Source organism: Cetorhinus maximus, chromosome 25 (genome assembly GCF_964194155.1).
Source record: "Cetorhinus maximus chromosome 25, sCetMax3.hap1.1, whole genome shotgun sequence".
Taxonomy (NCBI): Eukaryota; Metazoa; Chordata; class Chondrichthyes; order Lamniformes; family Cetorhinidae; genus Cetorhinus; species Cetorhinus maximus.
In genome coordinates, this window is record NC_135903.1 from 34,064,394 (window position 1) to 34,083,640 (window position 19,247).

General features: G+C 42.0%; 1 protein-coding gene across 1 annotated transcript; it reads left to right on the forward strand.

Annotated features, from left to right (window-relative positions):
• The first annotated feature begins 7,023 nt into the window (after positions 1–7,023).
• Positions 7,024–11,898, forward strand: LOC144667762 (interferon alpha-F-like). The gene is made up of 4 exons (XM_078529206.1): positions 7,024–8,036; positions 8,213–8,302; positions 10,895–11,134; positions 11,242–11,898. Exons 1-4 carry the CDS (start codon positions 7,905–7,907, stop codon positions 11,338–11,340), a joined length of 561 nt encoding a protein of 186 aa, XP_078385332.1. The 5' UTR covers positions 7,024–7,904; the 3' UTR covers positions 11,341–11,898.
• The last annotated feature ends 7,349 nt before the right edge of the window (positions 11,899–19,247 follow it).

The following is a 19,247-nucleotide window of genomic DNA, read 5'->3' on the forward strand; positions in this document are numbered from 1 at the left end:
GAAAGATGTTTAGAACAGACTGGGAGCAATGAATATTTATTTTAAAAACTTTTAACATATAGCTATTTATATATATATTTGTAACAAATTTTATATTTTATTGTACTGATGACAGAACAATGAGTGACATGATTGGATTATTTATTTATTTTATTTATTCATTTATTTATTGATATTTATTGCTATGATATTTTCCCCTGATGTAATCCTAACACTTCCGTGGCTGGGGTGTCTGCTCTGGAATTTACTGTCAGGCTTTCAAGATATGGGTTTTCAGACCTATAAACCCTGGGCCGCACTGACCTTTCCATTTCTCCTCTCCTAAGTGGCCAACTTTTCAATCTATTTCAGCCACTGTAATTTATTGATCTTTATTGTTGTGATGTCTTCATGTAATGAAATGTTACATGTTATTTAATGTGTAATGTGAATTTTTAATGATAATTTATTTATTGATATTTATTAAGTGTTGGCGAACAGAAATATTTTTTTGTAACTGGAATATTTTATACACAATGAGAGCATTTGGTACAAATAAATTGTTTTCAATATTACGCATTGACTGGAATGATGTTCATTTTTCAATTCTGTCGGTTGGCTTTCCATACTCAGTATGAATGCTCTGGATTCTCCCACCTGCTGCCTCTTCCTGTCAGCCCTTCTCTGTTCGCCTCTTCTGTCTCCACAATCAGATTTTCCCTCACCCGTTGGAACTGTGAACCTATTGTGAACCGAACTGCCCTGATTTATCATCTTTTACCCCTCTGCATCTCAACGCCACATTCCAGCTCCAAAGGAGAGAGGCCTGAGCTTGATGTTCAGGAGAAAAGTGGAAAATAGAGGTATAAATTAGAAATGGACAGATGGAGAAATGGAATGGGTGGACATAGAAGATGACTGGAGTGTCAGCCTCTGCGAATATATGGGGACATCAGACAATGGGGTTGAGAATGACATCAGGTAATGAGTAGGAAGGAGAATGAGTGCAGAGTGGGGATGGAAATCTTTTGTTTCACATGGTTGTTTACACCTTCTGAAAATCTGTATGATAAATACTGTCTGCATTACATTAGAACAGAAGAAAAAAGAGAAGTAGGGCATTTGGCCACTCAAGCCTGCTCCACCATTCAATAAGTTCCGACGGATTTGATTGTGGCCTTAAATCTACTCCCCTGCCTGCCACCTATAACCTTTGACTCCTTTGTTGATCAATCCCATCTAACTCATACTTGAATATATTCAATATCACAATCTCCAACTGTACTCTGAGGTGGAGATTTAAAAGATTAATGACACTCAGCACAAAATAAATCCTCCTCATCTCCGTCTCATGTGCATATTGAAACTTTGGCCCCCAGTTAGAGACTCCCACAGAGAGGAAACACCTCAACATCTACCCGGTCAAATCTCCTCACAATCTTAAATGATTCAATGACATCACCTCTCATTCTTCCAAACTCGAAGGAGTATAGGCTCAACCTGGTTACGATTGCTTCATAAACCAACTTCTCTTTCCAGGAATCAACCTGGTGAACCCTCTCTGAAGTGTCTCCAATGCAAGTTAATCGCTGCTTAAATAAGGAGACCAAAGCTGTACATAGTACTCCAGGTCTGGTCTCACAAATGGCCTGTAGAGTTGAAGCAAAACGTCCCTACTTCTATTATTCATCCTCTTTGCAATAAAGGACCACATACCATTTACCTTTCCAATTAATTGCTCGACCTGTTTGCTAAATTTTAATTGCTCAGGTCCAAGGACACCCAGGGCCCTCTGCACTGAAAGATTCTGTGTTCTTTCTCCATTTAAACAACATTCTGACTTTCTGCTGGGCACAGCAATGGCTAACTTGTGTCCAACATTACATCAGTCACTATATATCTAAAGTACTTTATAAGCTGCTGAGTACTTTGAGACACCTGTGGTCAGGAAGGGCACAATGTGAATGGAAGCCTGTTTTGAAAAAAATATCATAGAGAAAGTTGGGCCTACACACAAAACTGACCTCACTCCAGGGTGAATTTATCAGCAGTGCAGTTGTCTACAGTCCTTCCAAAGGGCCCCAAAAAATAAACTGGATGATTTGGGTTTGAGCACAGCAACAGACATGTGTTAAAAGATATGCAAAGCAACTTTAGTAATTTACAAAGACAATAACTATTGCACTCCAATTCCAAAAAAGTGGGGATGAACCAATCCAATTTCCATCACCATTAATTTCTACAAAACAGAAAACCGACCCCAAAAGTGGTAACAAGTTGTGAACGTCAGTAAGTCTACAACGCTCTAACCAACTTCAATATTTACTGTCCACCACCGACAAACACTGGGGTCAGTGTGTACCATGTACATGGTGAACTGCAGGATCTCACCAAAGCCCCTTCAATGCCGCTTCCCAAACTGACGACTTCTACAACTCAGAAGAACAAGGGTAGTAGGTGCAAGGGACCAGCAGAAAAGTTCGTTTCCCATTCAAGGGACAAGATACTGACTTGGAACTATTTCCCATTTTTTCACTGTTACAGGCTAACAATCCTGGAAAACCCTTCCCAACACCTCTGTAAATTCTCGTACACCACATGAATGGCAGCAGTTCACGGGTTCAAGGGGGAGGTTCATCACCACCTTCTGTTTTGTTTTAATCTCTACATTTTTGGCGATGACGTCATTGACCTTTCGATGCCCTCCCTTTGTACTTCATTGAAAGGAGTCCAGTCTGCAACCATAACATCTCCAGTTAAAAAGAGCCTCAATTGCTCCTTTTCTCCTGAGGAAGCACTATTTAAGAGGAGATGGTGGCTTAGTGGTAGATAGTGGTGGTAGATAGTGGTGGTAGATTCACAGGTTTAATAATTCATGGCCTAGGCTAATGCTCTGGGTACCTGAGTTCATGTCCCATCACACAGATGGTGGAATATTAATTCAATCAATAAACGTGGAATATAACACTAGTGTCAGTAATACTGACCATGCAACTATCATGGATATTTGTAAAACCCTTCTGATTCACTAATGCCTTTTAAGAAAGGAAACGTGACTTCGGCTCCTGGACTGGATGACATGTCACTCTCAGCACATGGTCGAATCTTTACTGTCCTTTCAAATATTCAGTTCAAGGGACATTAGGGATGGGCATCTAATGCTGGCTTTGCCAGTGATGCCCACATCCCATGAATGAATAAAGGAAAAAAGAATCCTTGATTCAAATACACCTGGGCCAGATCCCCTTTAAACGCACTAAAATTAATCCTCCCCCTTTTGAACATTTTTATCTCTATTTATAATTTGTTCTTTAACATAGTCTGTTCTAAAATTAAAGGTGAACATGTCCTCTCTAATGTCATTCTCTACATTATACACAGACACAGGACAGGATCCAGATTGTCCATCAAACCCTGCGTCACATCAGCAAGATCTACAGCATGAACCTGGGTTCAGCCACATGGGGCCACGACAAGGCGGAAAACTTCCGGCTTCTCCTGGATCGGCAGCTCGGTGAGCTGGAAGAATGTGTCAGGAAACCAGGATCAGAGCACAAGATGAGGAGAAACTCCGCCATTCACAATTACTTTAGGAAACTGGAAAAGTTTCTCAAACAGGAGGTAGGTCAATTGATAAATGACAATGTGAATGCTGGCATGTAGTTCATTTCACCACATTGAAAACTGCTCATTCTCTAATCGGTTTCCCTGAATAATTTTCTTTTTCAGAAATTCAGTGACTGTGCCTGGGAAATAATTCGCTATGAGACCAGAGCCCGTTTACAACAACTCCTTTTCATCATAGCACAAATCTGCAGAAGAAACTGAGAAAGACATGTTTAGCTGAGACTGGGAACAAAGATTATCTATTTAAAAATTTTTAACATAAAGCTATCTATATATATATTTGTAACAAATTTTATATTTTATTGTACTGATGACAGAACAATGAGTGACATGAGGAGATTATTTATTTTATTTATTTATTTATTTATTGATATTTGATGCTATGTCATTTTCCTCTGATATAATCCTAACCCTTTAATGGGTGGGGTGTCTGCTCTGGAATTTACTGGTAGGCTTTCAAGATATGGGTTTTCAGACCTATAAACCCTGGGCCGCACTGACCTTTCCATTTCTCCTCTCCTAAGTGGCCAACTTTTCAATCTATTTCAGCCACTGTAATTTATTGACCTTTATTGTTGTGATGTCTTCATGTAATGAAATGTTACATGTTATTTAATGTGCAATGTGAATTTTTAATGATAATTTATTTATTGATATTTATTAAGTGTTGGCGAACAGATAAATTTTTTTGTAACAGGCAAATTTTATACACAATGAGAGCCTTTGGTACAAATAAATTGTTTTCAATATTACGCATTGACTGGAATGATGCTCATTTTCCAATTCTGTCGGTTGGCTTTCCATATTCAGTATAAATGCTCTGGATTCTCCCACCTGCTGCCTCTTCCTGTCAGCCCTTCTCTGTTCTCCTCTTCTTTCTCCACAATCAGATTTTCCCTCACCCTTTGGAACTGTGAAACTATTGTGAACCGAACTGCCCTGATCTATCATCTTTTACCCCTCTGCTTCTCAACGCCACATTCCAGCTCCAAAGGAGAGAGGACTGAGCGTGATGTTCAGGAGACAAGTGGAAAATAGAGGTATAAATTAGAAATGGACAGATGGAGAAATGGAATGTATGGTCATAGAAGATGACTGGAGTGTCAGACTCTGTGAATATATGGGGACATCAAGACAATGGGTTTGAGAATTACATCAGGCAATTAGTAGGAAGGAGAATGAGTGCAGAGTGGGGATGAAAATCTTATATTTTGCATTGTTGTTTACACCTTCTGAAAACCTGTATGATAAATACTGTCTGCATTACAATAGAACAGAAGAAAAAAGAGAAGTAGGCCATTTGGCTTGTAAAGCCTGCTCCACCAGTCAATAAGATTCTGACTGATTTGATTGTGGCCTTATATCTACTCCCCTGCCTGCCACCTATAACCTTTGACTCCTTTGTTGATCAATCCCATCTAACTCAGACTTGAATATATTCAATAACACAACCTCCACTCTTCTCTGAGGTGATTAATTTAAAAGATTAATGACACTCGGTGCAATAGAAACGCTCCTCATCTCCGTCTCACGTGCAGTTTCCACATATTGAAACTTTGGCCCCCAGTTACAGACTCCCCCAGAGAGGAAACACCTCAACATCTACCCTATCAAATCTCCTCACAATCTTAAATGACTCAATGACATCACCTCTCATTCTTCAAAACTCGAAGGAGTATATGCTCAACCTGGGTAAGATTGCTTCATAAACCAACTTCTCTTTCCAGGAATCAACCTGGTGAACCCTCTCTGAAGTGTCTCCAATGCAAGTTAATCGCTGCTTAAATACTGAGACCAAAGCTGTATATAGTACTCCAGGCCTAGTCTCAAATATGGCCTGTAGAGTTGAAGCAAAACTTCCCTACTTCTTTTCTTCATCCTCTTTGCAATAAACGACAACATACCATTTACCTTTCCAATTAATTGCTCTACTGTTTGCTAAATTTTCATTGCTCAAGTCCAAGGACACCCAGGTCTCTCTGCACTGAAAGATTCTGTGTTCTTTCTCCATTTAAACAACATTCTTACTTTCTGCTGGGCACAGCAACGGCTAACTTGTGTCCTGCATTACATCAGTCACTATATATCTAAAGTATTTTATAAGCTGCTGAGTGCTTTGAGACACCTGTTGTCAGGAAGAGCACAATGTGAATGCAAGCCTGTTTTGATAAAAATATCATAGAGAAAGCGGGGCCTACACACAAAACTGACCTCAGTCCAGGGTGAATTTATCAGCAGTGCAGTTGTTTACAGTCCTTCCAAAGGGCCCCAAAAAATAAACTGGATGATTTGGGTTTGAGCACGGCAACAGACATGTGTTAAAAGGTTTGCAAAGCAACTTTATTAATTTACAAAGACAATAACGATTGCATTCGAATTCCAAAAAAGTGGGGATGAACCAATCCAATTTCCATGACCATTAAATTCTACAAAACAGAAAACCGACCCCAAAAGTGGTAAGAAGTTGTGTACGTCAGGAAGTCTACAACGCTTTAACCAACTTTAATATTTACTGTCCACCACCGACACACACTGGGATCAGTCTATACCATGTACATGGTGAACTGCAGGATCTCACCAAAGCCCCTTCAACACCGATTCCCAAACTGACGACTTCTACCACCCAGAAGAACAAGGGTAGCAGACGCAAGGGACCAGCACCAAATTTCGCTTCCCATTCAAGGGAGAAGCATACTGACTTGGAACTATTTCCCATTTCTTCACTGTTACTGGCTAACACTGCTGGAAAACCCTTCCCAACACCCCTGTAAATTCACCTACACCACATGAACGGCAGCAGTTCAGGGGTTAAATGGAGCGGTTCATCACCACCTTCTGACGGGTAATTAGGGAGGAGCAACAAATTCTGGCCTTTCCAGAGACGCCCACGTTCCATCAAGGAAGAAATGAAGCCAAATCATGCAAAAGTAGCTGTGAATGGGCCGCAGATTTTTGTAAGTTAAAAATGGACACGTTCCCGCAGGTCCTTCCTATTTCCTCTAATATCACTCGCCAGTGCTTTTAATATTCTTCCTTCAGTTCCCTGACCCTCCTTCCGCCTCCGCCTTCAATAATTACAATTCCCACTGTTTTATACGCCAATAACAGCATTGTTGTAAATTGTAGTTTCTCTCATGTCTCCAGTTGGGGAATGTGGGATCCCGCTCCCACATCCACCCGGACGGTAGATTTTGGTTACACTTCCAGCTGAGAGGGATTTGGTGACATTCCTTATGTACCCGGGCATTTACCGAATACCCCAAAGGCTTTCCCAACTGCCCCTCACCCCTCTCAGTCTGATCCACCCTCTTTACAAACTCTCCTCCCTTTCGGAAATGACAAAACACGTCACTTTCCTTCAGGCACTTTCGCTTTGGGCTGAAATGGACACCAGGTTAATTTCCAGAGAGAAAGTGACACGGACACTTTCCCGGGAGAGAGACAAGAAAGAAAGGATGAAAGAAAAGAGAGCGGGATCACTTTCGGACTCAGAATCGGAGCAGATCAAATATTCTTTCAATCCGACTCTGAAAATGGCTCCAGAAAACAACCGAGAAATGAGAAACTTCTCCCAGTTAAAGAGCAGATTGTGGGACAGGTCAATCGGAGCGGAGTCTGTCTCCATGAAGCGGTGTCCCTGGGCTGTGAGCCGAGCTCTCTGCAATGTCCAACCTGTGAAGTGTGAACAGGACAAGCGCCAGGTGAACACACCGCGGGGACACAGTGGATTTCAAAGGGAATCGCTCTTCATGGGGCCCAATGTCAGCACTAAAAGCCGCCGCACCGGATCACCGCTGTCGCTCTCTCTATAATCCGGATGATAAAATCCAGCCCCCGATACATGTTCACACTGCCCCCAATTCAGAGCCTCCCTCTACACCACCTTCGTGCCCCAGGTGAGCTGAAGCCACACAACACTGAGCTGGAACCGAGCGCTGCCTGTGATTTTCAACCGGGGATTTTCCACTCGCTGCTTCCGGAATCTCCAGCTTTTACATTCCTGACCTCAGAAAGGAAACCGGACAAACTATTGATCTCCCGCAGCTCTTCCAAAAATCCTCGAGCCCGTTTTCACTTTTCGAATGTAATGCCACACATTAAAGCCGACAGCATGGCAGCGCCAGTGAGAGCACCGAGCAGACTCCACACTCACACTCACACCGTTCGGCAGCACAGGTGCTCGCTCCCGGATCACAAGCGGCTCCGATTCGACTTTCCCAGTTTAAATCCGCCGCGGAATCACGAAGCCGTCGGTTTCTCATCTTTCACATCGGTGTCTCACTCTGGGTCGCTTGATCATGGCTTTGGCGAGTATCTGGAGATTTTGGATGGTGTTGCTCTTCTTGTCCGGGACCCTCAGTCTGGGATGTGACAGGCTGCAGCTACAGCAAGTTCTCAACACAGAGACTCTCAGCAAACTGAATGCAATGGTGAGTTGAACCTGCAGCCAGAGCAGGAGGTGAATCACATTGTGTCCGCTTGCTGTGAAATGTCACATCAGGGGAAATGTTTTGCAATTTGTCATTTTGTGCAATGAATTGTCTGTGATTCTCCAGTATTTGAGTTTTTGGGGCTGATTGTAACAGTGATTGTTTTCCCCTCTCAGGGCGGACCCTTTCCCCGACACTGTATAAGACAGAGACTCTCACTGAAAACCAAACCCTTGAACCTGGTGAAACTCTCGAAGGAATTAGAGGTGAGTGAACACTCGGTTCATTTGATTCACACAGGGCTTTTATACAAAGTAAGATTAGCAACCGAATCGGAAACTTCCACATCAGGAATTTGGAATAGAGTGATTTGTACCCATTGTGAATGTAAGAGCAGTGTTACTTATTGAATTTCACTCACTATCTCACCCATGAACTATATCACTCTCTCTAACTGCATTCACTACCGACTTATCTCCAACTATATCCCTCCCTGATATTATGTCCCTCCCTCTAACCACCTGCTCTGGGAGCCATCCGACTGGATCGCCCATCTCCTTTTCCTGCAGGGCCTATAGATTATTCTGTGCAGACCACTGCCTGCTGGGCATGTTGTCAAAGATGTTTCTCTGCCTAAGCATTTCTACACGGGATAGGTGGTGAGGCAATTACAAAGGCTTCGAGTGTTCACGACAGCAAGGCCACACCCATCCTTTGCAACACTGGGGACAGGTTGAAACTCAGCACTTGCAGTTTGCGCTCCAAGGGTCCACGCACAGCTTGATGCAGCCAGACACAAATGTAGTCATCAGGATGAGGGCGATGCTGAGAGCATTTTGTCCTCTGATCATTGACTACGTGAAAACTTCTCAACTTCTCTCAACCTAACACCATTTAATTTTCTCCCTGCCTCTAACCACCTCACTTCCTCTAATCATCTTATTCCCTGTAACAATTTGCCTCCCTCGAAACATCTCACTCCTCAGCTGCACTGAATGACTTTGGGGCATGAACCACGCAGGCAGGTTAGGCCATAGGATCATAGAATGATCCTGTGCTGAAAGAGACCGATTGGGCAGAATAGTCTGTTTCCTTGCCACGTTTCCGATCAAGTACCTGGTGGAAAAATACGTTAGTAGGTACGCACTAACCAGCATTCATATATTCAAGAAAAATCACCTTTCCCAAACTTGATTGAGTTATGTTATAATGTAGCAGAGAGTGTTCATGAGGTTAGTGCGCTTAATCTTCTGATGATGTCATCATACCTCTGCAGCACTTTGAATGAACGATTCAAATTATTCCCGATCTCATCCCCCATTACAATGCAAAAATCTTCTCTGACTATTTATCCAATTCTCTCTAGAAAGTTATTATTGAATCTGCTTTTGCTGTTTTGTAAATCAATCCATACGCACACTTTTAAAAGACTAATCATCAGAAGATCCAGCGCACAATCCTCATCAACGCTCTGCTACATTATCACATAACTCAATCAAGCTTGGTAAAGATAATTTGATGGTAAAGATGTCTCCCCAGAGATCACTGTGTCTGAAGTTTTCCCACCACCCAAAATAGTCTAACTGGCCTGTATTTGTTGGGTTTATCCCTCTTCCATTTTTGAATGGGATGTAAGTATTTGAAATCTGCTGGTCCGCTGCCATCATGTCCTTCATATCTAAAGAGGACTGGAGGAATGCGGCCAGAAGTGTCATTTCAACCCATGCTTTCCTCAGCAATCTCAGCTGTATTCCGTCCAGATCAGGTGACTTTCCTAACCTGAGTGCTGCCAATATTTTACGTACCTCCTCTATCTAGTTTTATCCTACCCAATTCCTCTACTCGCTCCCCCTGCACTGTGACTTTTGAAGCATCTGCTTGTGAAGTGAAGACAAATTCCAAGAACTGGTTTAGATCCTCCACCATGTCCTTTGTGTCCCACAAGAAGATTTATTTTTTGCTCACTAATCAACATTTATTTACATGCTTATTAAAGGTTTTTAGCTTCCCTCTTACGTGACCTGCTCATCAATTCTCATGCATTCTGTTTATTCCTTATTTCTTTTGATAACTTTTCTCCATATTGGCTGCATTCAGCTTGGTTCCTCACTCTGCTAAGAGCCTAATGTTTCACATAAGGCTTCGTTTTCTGTTTTGTTTTAATGTCTACATCTTTTGGCGATGAGGTCATTGACCTTTCCATGCCCTTCCTTTCTGCTTCATTGAAAGGAGTCCAGTCTGCAACCATAACATCTCCACTTAAAAAGAGCCTCAATTGCTACTTTCCTCCTGAGGAAGCACTATTTAAGAGGAGTCGGTGGCTTAGTGGTAGATTCACAGGGTTAATAATTCATGGCCTAGGCTAATGCTCTGGGTACCTGAGTTCATGCCCCATCACACAGCTGGTGGAATTTTAATTCAATCAATGAACGTGGAATATAACACTAGTGTCAGTAATACTGACCATGCAACTATCATGGATCTTTGTAAAACCCTTCTGATTCACTAATGCCTTTTAAGAAAGCAAACGTGTCTTCTGCACCTGGACTGGATGACATGTCACTCTCAGCACATGGTCGAATCTTCACTGTCATTTCAAATATTCAGTTCAAGGGATATTAGGGAAGGACATCTAATGCTGGCTTTGCCAGTGATGCCCACATCCCATGAATGAATAAAGGAAAAAAGAATCCTTGATTCAAATACACCTGGGCCAGATCCCCTTTAAACAAACTAAAATTAATCCTCCCCCTTTTGCCCATTTTTAGCTCTATTTGTATTTTGTTCTTTAACATAGTCAGTTCTAAAACTAAAGGTGTACATGTCCTCTCTAATGTCATTCTCTTCATTATACACAGACACAGGACAGGATCCAGATTGTCCATCAAACCCTGCGTTACATCAGCAAGATCTACAGCATGAACCTGGGTTCAGCCACATGGGCCCAGGACAAGGTGGAAAACCTCCGGCTTCTCCTGGATCGGCAGCTCGGTGAGCTGGAAGAATGTGTCAGGAAAGCAGGATCAGAGCACAAGATGAGGAGAAACTCTGCCATTCACAATTACTTTAGGAAACTGGAAAAGTTTCTCAAACAGGAGGTAGGTCAATTGATAAATGACAATGTGATTGCTGGCATGTAGTTCATTTCACCACATTTAAATCTGCTCATTCTCTAATCAGTTTCCCTGAATAATTTTCTTTTCAGAAATTCAGTGACTGTGCCTGGGAAATAATCCGCAATGAGACCAGAGCCCGTTTACAACAGCTCCTTTTCATCATAGCACAAATCAGCCGAAGAAACTGAGAAAGACATGTTTAGCACAGACTGGGAACAATGAATATTTATTTTAAAAACTTTTAACATAAAGCTATTTATATATATATTTGTAACAAATTTTATATTTTATTGTACTGATGACAGAACAATGTGTGACATGATTGGATTATTTATTTATTTTATTTATTCACTTATTTATTGATATTTATTGCTATGATATTTTCCCCTGATATAATCCTAACCCTTTAGTGGGTGGGGTGTCTGCTCTGGAATTTACTGGTAGGCATTCAAGATATGGGTTTTCAGACCTATAAACTCTGGGCCGCACTGACCTTTCCATTTCTCCTCTCCTAAGTGGCCAACTTTTCAATCTATTTCAGCCACTGTAATTTATTGATCTTTATTGTTGTGATGTCTTTATGTAATGAAATGTTACATGTAATTTAATGTGTAATGTGAATTTTTAATGATAATTTATTTATTGATATTTATTAAGTGTTGGCGAACCGATAAAATTTGTTTGTAACTGGAATATTTTATACACAATGAGAGACTTTGGTACAAATAAATTGTTTTCAATATTACGCATTGACATGAATGATGTTCATATTTCAATTCTGTCGGTTGGCTTTCCATAATCAGTATAAATGCTCTGGATTCTCCCACCTGCTGCCTCTTCCTGTCAGCCCTTCTCTGTTCGCCTCTTCTGTCTCAACAATCAGATTTTCCCTCACCCGTTGGAAATGTGAACCTATTGTGAACAGAACTGCCCTGATTTATCATCTTTTACCCCTCTGCTTCTCTACACCACATTCCAGCTCCAAAGGAGAGAGGCCTGAGCTTGATGTTCAGGAGAAAAGTGGAAAATAGAGGTATAAATTAGAAATAGACAGATGGAGAAATGGAATGGGTGGACATAGAAGATGACTGGAGTATCAGCCTCTGTGAATATATGCGGACATCAGACAATGGGGTTGAGAGTGACATCAGGTAATGAGTAGGAAGGAAAATGAGTGGAGGGTGGGGATGGAAATCTTTTGTTTCGCATGGTTGTTTACACCTTCTGAAAATCTGTATGATAAATACTGTCTGCATTACATTAGAACAGAAGAAAAAAGAGAAGTAGGCCATTTGGCCACTCAAGCCTGCTCCACCATTCAATAAGATTCCAATTGATTTGATTGTGGCCTTAAATCCACTCCCCTGCCTGCCACCTATAACCTTTGACTCCTTTGTTGATCAATCCCATCTAACTCAGACTTGAATATATTCAATAACACAACCTCCACTGTTCTCTGAGGTGGAGATTTAAAAGATTAATGACACTTGGCACAAAAGAAATCCTCCTCATCTCCGTCTCACGTGCATATTGAAACTTTGGCCCCCAGTTACAGACTCCCACAGAGAGGAAACACCTCAACATCTACACGGTCAAATCTCCTCACAATCTTAAATGATTCAATGACATCACATCTCATTCTTCAAAACTCAAAGGAGTGTTGGCTCAACCTGGTTAAGATTGCTTCATAAACCAACTTCTCTTTCCAGGAATCAACCTGGTCAACCCTCTCTGAAGTGTCTCTAATGCAAGTTAATCCCTGCTTAAATAAGGAGACCAATGCTGTACATAGTACTCCAGGTCTGGTCTCACAAATGGCCTGTAGAGTTGAAGCAAAACTTCCCTACTTCTATTCTTCATCCTCTTTGCAATAAAGGACAACGTACCATTTACCTTGCCAATTACTTGCTCTACCTGTTTGCTAAATTTTAATTGCTCAGTTCCAAGGTCACCCAGGTCCCTCTGCACTGAAAGATTCTGTGTTCTTTCTCCATTTAAACAACATTCTGACTTTCTGCTGGGCGCAGCAATGGCTAACTTGTGTCCTACATTACATCAGTCACTATATATCTAAAGTACTTTATAAGCTGCTGAGTGCTTTGAGACACCTGTGGTCAGGAAGAGCACAATGTGAATTCAAGCCTGTTTTGAAAAAAATATCATCGAGAAAGTTGGGCCTACACACAAAACTGACCTCACTCCAGGGTGAATTTATCAGCAGTGCAGTTGTTTACAGTCCTTCCAAAGGGCCCCAAAAAATAAACTGGATGATTTGGGTTTGAGCACGGCAACAGACATGTGTTAAAAGATATGCAATGCAACTTTATTAATTTACAAAGACAATAACTATTGCACTCCAATTCCAAAAAAGTGGGGATGAACCAATCCAATTTCCATCACCATTAAATTCTACAAAACAGAAAACCGACCCCAAAAGTGGTATCAAGTTGTGAACATCAGTAAGTCTACAACGCTCTAACCAACTTCAATATTTACTGTCCACCACCGACAAACACTGGGGTCAGTGTGTACCATATACATGGTGAACTGCAGGATCTCACCAAAGCCCCTTCAACGCCGCTTCCCAAACTGACGACTTCTACCACCCAGATGATCAAGCGTAGCAGGTGCAAGGGACCAGCAGAAAAGTTCGTTTCCCATTCAAGGGACAAGCATCCTGACTTGGAACTATTTCCCATTTTTTCACTGTTACAGGCTAACACTCCTGGAAAACCCTTCCCAACACCTTTGTAAATTCTCGTACACCACATGAATGGCAGCAGTTCACGGGTTAAAGGGGGCGGTTCATCATCACCTTCTGTTTTGTTTTAATCTCTACATTTTTGGCGATGACGTCATTGACCTTTCGATGCCCTCCCTTTGTACTTCATTGAAAGGAGTCCAGTCTGCAACCATTACATCTACGGTTAAAAAGAACCTCAATTGCTCCTTTTCTACTGACAAAGCACTATTTAAGAGGAGATGGTCACTTAATGGTAGATAGTGGTGGTAGATAGTAGTGGTAGATTCACAGGTTTAATAATTCATGGCCTAGGCTAATGCTCTGGGTACCTGAGTTCATGTCCCATCACACAGATGGTGGAATTTTAATTCAATCAATAAACGTGGAATATAACACTAGTGTCAGTAATACTGACCATGCAACTATCATGGATCTTTGTAAAACCCTTCTGATTCACTAATGCCTTTTAAGAAAGGAAACGTGAATTCTGCACCTGGACTGGATGACATGTCACTCTCAGCACATGGTCGAATCTTCACTGTCCTTTCAAATATTCAGTTCAAGGGACATTAGGGATGGGCATCTAATGCTGGCTTTGCCAGTGATGCCCACATCCCATGAATGAATAAAGGAAAAAAGAATCCTTGATTCAAATACACCTGGGCCAGATCCCCTTTAAACGCACTAAAATTAATCCTCCCCCTTTTGAACATTTTTATCTCTATTTATAATTTGTTCTTTAACATAGTCTGTTCTAAAATTAAAGGTGAACATGTCCTCTCTAATGTCATTCCTTACATTATACACAGACACAGGACAGGATCCAGATTGTCCATCAAACCCTGCGTCACATCAGCAAGATCTACAGCATGAACCTGGGTTCAGCCACATGGGCCCAGGACAAGGTGGAAAAGTTCCGGCTTCTCCTGGACCGGCAGCTCGGTGAGCTGGAAGAATGTGTCAGGAAAGCCGGATCAGAGCACAAGATGAGGAGAAACTCCGCCATTCACAATTAATTTAGGAAACTGGAAAAGTTTCTCAAACAGGAGGTAGGTCAATTGATAAATGACAATGTGAATGCTGGCATGTAGTTCATTTCACCACATTGAAAACTGCTCATTCTCTAATCGGTTTCCCTGAATAATTTTCTTTTTCAGAAATTCAGTGACTGTGCCTGGGAAATAATTCGCTATGAGACCAGAGCCCGTTTACAACAACTCCTTTTCATCATAGCACAAATCTGCAGAAGAAACTGAGAAAGACATGTTTAGCTGAGACTGGGAACAAAGATTATCTATTTAAAAATTTTTAACATAAAGCTATCTATATATATATTTGTAACAAATTTTATATTTTATTGTACTGATGACAGAACAATGAGTGACATGAGGAGATTATTTATTTTATTTATTTATTTATTTATTGATATTTGATGCTATGTCATTTTCCTCTGATATAATCCTAACCCTTTAATGGGTGGGGTGTCTGCTCTGGAATTTACTGGTAGGCTTTCAAGATATGGGTTTTCAGACCTATAAACCCTGGGCCGCACTGACCTTTCCATTTCTCCTCTCCTAAGTGGCCAACTTTTCAATCTATTTCAGCCACTGTAATTTATTGACCTTTATTGTTGTGATGTCTTCATGTAATGAAATGTTACATGTTATTTAATGTGCAATGTGAATTTTTAATGATAATTTATTTATTGATATTTATTAAGTGTTGGCGAACAGATAAATTTTTTTGTAACAGGCAAATTTTATACACAATGAGAGCCTTTGGTACAAATAAATTGTTTTCAATATTACGCATTGACTGGAATGATGTTCATTTTCCAATTCTGTCGGTTGGCTTTCCATATTCAGTATAAATGCTGTGGATTCTCCCACCTGCTGCCTCATCCTGTCAGCCCTTCTCTGTTCTCCTCTTCTTTCTCCACAATCAGATTTTCCCTCACCCTTTGGAACTGTGAACCTATTGTGAACAGAACTGCCCTGATTTATCATCTTTTACCCCTCTGCTTCTCAACGCCACATTCCAGCTCCAAAGGAGAGAGGACTGAGCGTGATGTTCAGGAGACAAGTGGAAAATAGAGGTATAAATTAGAAATGGACAGATGGAGAAATGGAATGGGTGGTCATAGAAGATGACTGGAGTGTCAGACTCTATGAATATATGGGGACATCAGACAATGGGTTTGAGAATTACATCAGGCAATTAGTAGGAAGGAGAATGAGTGCAGAGTGGGGATGAAAATCTTATATTTTGCATTGTTGTTTACACCTTCTGAAAATCTGTATGATAAATACTGTCTGCATTACAATAGAACAGAAGGAAAAAGAGAAGTAGGCCATTTGGCCACTCAAGCCTGCTCCACCATTCAATAAGATTCTGACTGATTTGATTGTGGCCTTAAATCCACTCCCCTGCCTGCCACCTATAACCTTTGACTCCTTTGTTGATCAATCCCATCTAACTCAGACTTGAATATATTCAATAACACAACCTCCACTCTTCTCTGAGGTGATGAAATTAAAAGATTAATGACACTCGGCGCAAACGAAACCCTCCTCATCTCCATCTCAGGTGCAGTTGCCACATATTGAAACTTTGGCCCCCAGTTACAGACTCCTCCAGAGAGGAAACACCTCAACATCTACCCGATCAAATCTCCTCACAATCTTAAATGACTCAATGATATCACCTCTCATTCTTCAAAACTCGAAGGAGTATAGGCTAAACCTGGTTAAGATTGCTTCATAAACCAACTTCTCTTTCCAGGAATCAACCTGGTCAACCCTCTCTGAAGTGTCTCCAATGCAAGTTAATCGCTGCTTAAATAAGGAGACCAAAGCTGTACAAAGTACTCCAGGCCTAGTCTCACAAATGGCCTGTAGAGTTGAAGCAAAACTTCACTACTTCTTTTCTTCATCCTCTTTGCAATAAAGGAGAACATACCATTTACCTTTCCAATTAATTGCACTACTGTTTGCTAAATTTTCATTGCTCAGTTCCTAGGACACCCAGGTCTCTCTGCACTGAAAGATTCTGTGTTCTTTCTCCATTTAAACAACATTCTTACTTTCTGCTGGGCACAGTAAAGGCTAACTTGTGCCCTACATTACATCAGTCACTATATATCTAAAGTATTTTATAAGCTGCTGAGTGCTTTGAGACACCTGTGCTCAGGAAGGGCACAATGTGAATGCAAGCCTGTTTTGATAAAAATATCATAGAGAAAGCGGGGCCTACACACAAAACTGCCCTCACTCCAGGGTGAATTTATCAGCAGTGCAGTTGTTTACAGGCCTTCCAAAGGGCCCCAAAAAATAAACTGGATGATTTGGGTTTGAGCACAGCAACAGACATGTGTTAAAAGGTTTGCATAGCAACTTTATTAATTTACAAAGACAATAACTAATGCACTCCAATTCCAAAAAAGTGGGGATGAACCAATCCAATTTCCATCACCATTAATTTCTACAAAACAGAAAACCGACCCCAAAAGTGGTATCAAGTTGTGGACGACAGGAAGTCTACAACGCTCTAACCAACTTCAATATTTACTGTCCACCACCGACACACACTGGGATCAGTGTGTACCATGTACATGGTGAACTGCAGGATCTCAGCAAAGCCCCTTCAACACCGATTCCCAAACTGACGACTTCTACCACCTAGAAGAACAAGGGTAGCAGACGCAAGGGACCAGCACCAAAGTTCGCTTCCCATTCAAGGGACAAGCATACTGACTTGGAACTATTTCCCATTTCTTCACTGTTACAGGCTAACACTCCTGGTAAACCCTTCCCAACACCCCTGTAAATTCACCTACACCACATGAACGGCAGCAGTTCAGTGGTTAAATGGGGCGGTTCATCACCACCTTCTGTCGGGTAATTAGGGAGGAGCAACAAATTCTGGCCTTTCCAGAGACGCCCACGTTCCATCAAGGAAGAAATGAAGCCAAATTATTCAAAAGAAGCTGTGAATGGGCCGCAGATTTTTGTAAGTTAAAAATGCACACGCTCCCGCAAGTCCTTCCTATTTCCTCTAATGTCACTCGCCAGTGCTTTTATTATTCTTCCTTCAGTTCCCTGACCCTCCTTCCGCCTCCGCCTTCAATAATTACAATTCCCACTGTTTTATTCGCCAATAACAGCATTGTTGTAAATTGTAGTTTCTCGCGTGTCTCCAGTTGGGGAATGTGGGATCCCGCTCCCACATCCATCCGGACGGTAGATTTTGGTGACACTTCCAGCTGACAGGGATTTGGTGACATTCCCTATGTACCCGGGCATTTACCGAATACCCCAAAGCCTTTCCCAACTGCCCCTCACCCCTCTCAGTCTGATCCACCCTCTTTACATACCCTCCTCCCTTTCGGAAATGACAAAACACGTCACTTTCCTTCAGGCACTTTCGCTTTTGGCTGAAATGGACACCAGGTTAATTTCCAGAGAGAAAGTGACACAGACACTTTCCCGGGAGAGAGACAAGAAAGAAAGGATGAAATAAAAGAGAGCGGGATCACTTTCGGACTCAGAATCGGAGCAGATCAAATATTCTTTCAATCCGACTCTGAAAATGGCTCCAGAAAACAACCGAGAAATGAGAAACTTCTCCCAGTTAAAGAGCAGATTGTGGGACAGGTCAATCGGAGCGGAGTCTGTCTCCATGAAGCGGTGTCCCTGGGCTGTGAGCCGAGCTGTCTGCAATGTCCAACCTGTGAAGTGTGAACAGGACAAGCGCCAGGTGAACACACCGCGGGGACACAGTGGATTTCAAAGGGAATCGCTCTCCATGGGGCCCAATGTCAGCACTAAAAGCCGCCGCACCGGATCACCGCTGTCGCTCTCTCTATAATCCGGATGATAAAATCCAGCCCCCGATACATGTTCACACTGCCCCCAATTCAGAGCCTCCCTCTACACCACCTTCGTGCCCCAGGTGAGCTGAAGCCACACAACACTGAGCTGGAACCGAGCGCTGCCTGTGATTTTCAACCGGGGATTTTCCACTCGCTGCTTCCGGAATCTCCAGCTTTTACATTCCTGACCTCAGAAAGGAAACCGGACAAACTATTGATCTCCCGCAGCTCTTCCAAAAATCCTCGAGCCCGTTTTCACTTTTCGAATGTAATGCCACACATTAAAGCCGACAGCATGGCAGCGCCAGTGAGAGCACCGAGCAGACTCCACACTCACACTCACACCGTTCGGCAGCACAGGCGCTCGCTCCCGGATCACAAGCGGCTCCGATTCGACTTTCCCAGTTTAAATCCGCCGCGGAATCAAGAAGCCGCCGGTTTCTCATCTTTCACATCGGTGTCTCACTCTGGGTCGCTTGATC

Excerpts from the sequence above, each read along its gene's own strand:
- LOC144667762 (XM_078529206.1), top strand. The coding sequence starts at position 7,905 with ATGGCTTTGGCGAGTATCTGGAGATTTTGGATGGTGTTGCTCTTCTTG. Across the intron at positions 8,037-8,212 it reads TCAGCAAACTGAATGCAATG|GGCGGACCCTTTCCCCGACA; the intron begins GTGAGTTGAACC and ends TTCCCCTCTCAG. Across the intron at positions 8,303-10,894 it reads AACTCTCGAAGGAATTAGAG|ACACAGGACAGGATCCAGAT; the intron begins GTGAGTGAACAC and ends CATTATACACAG.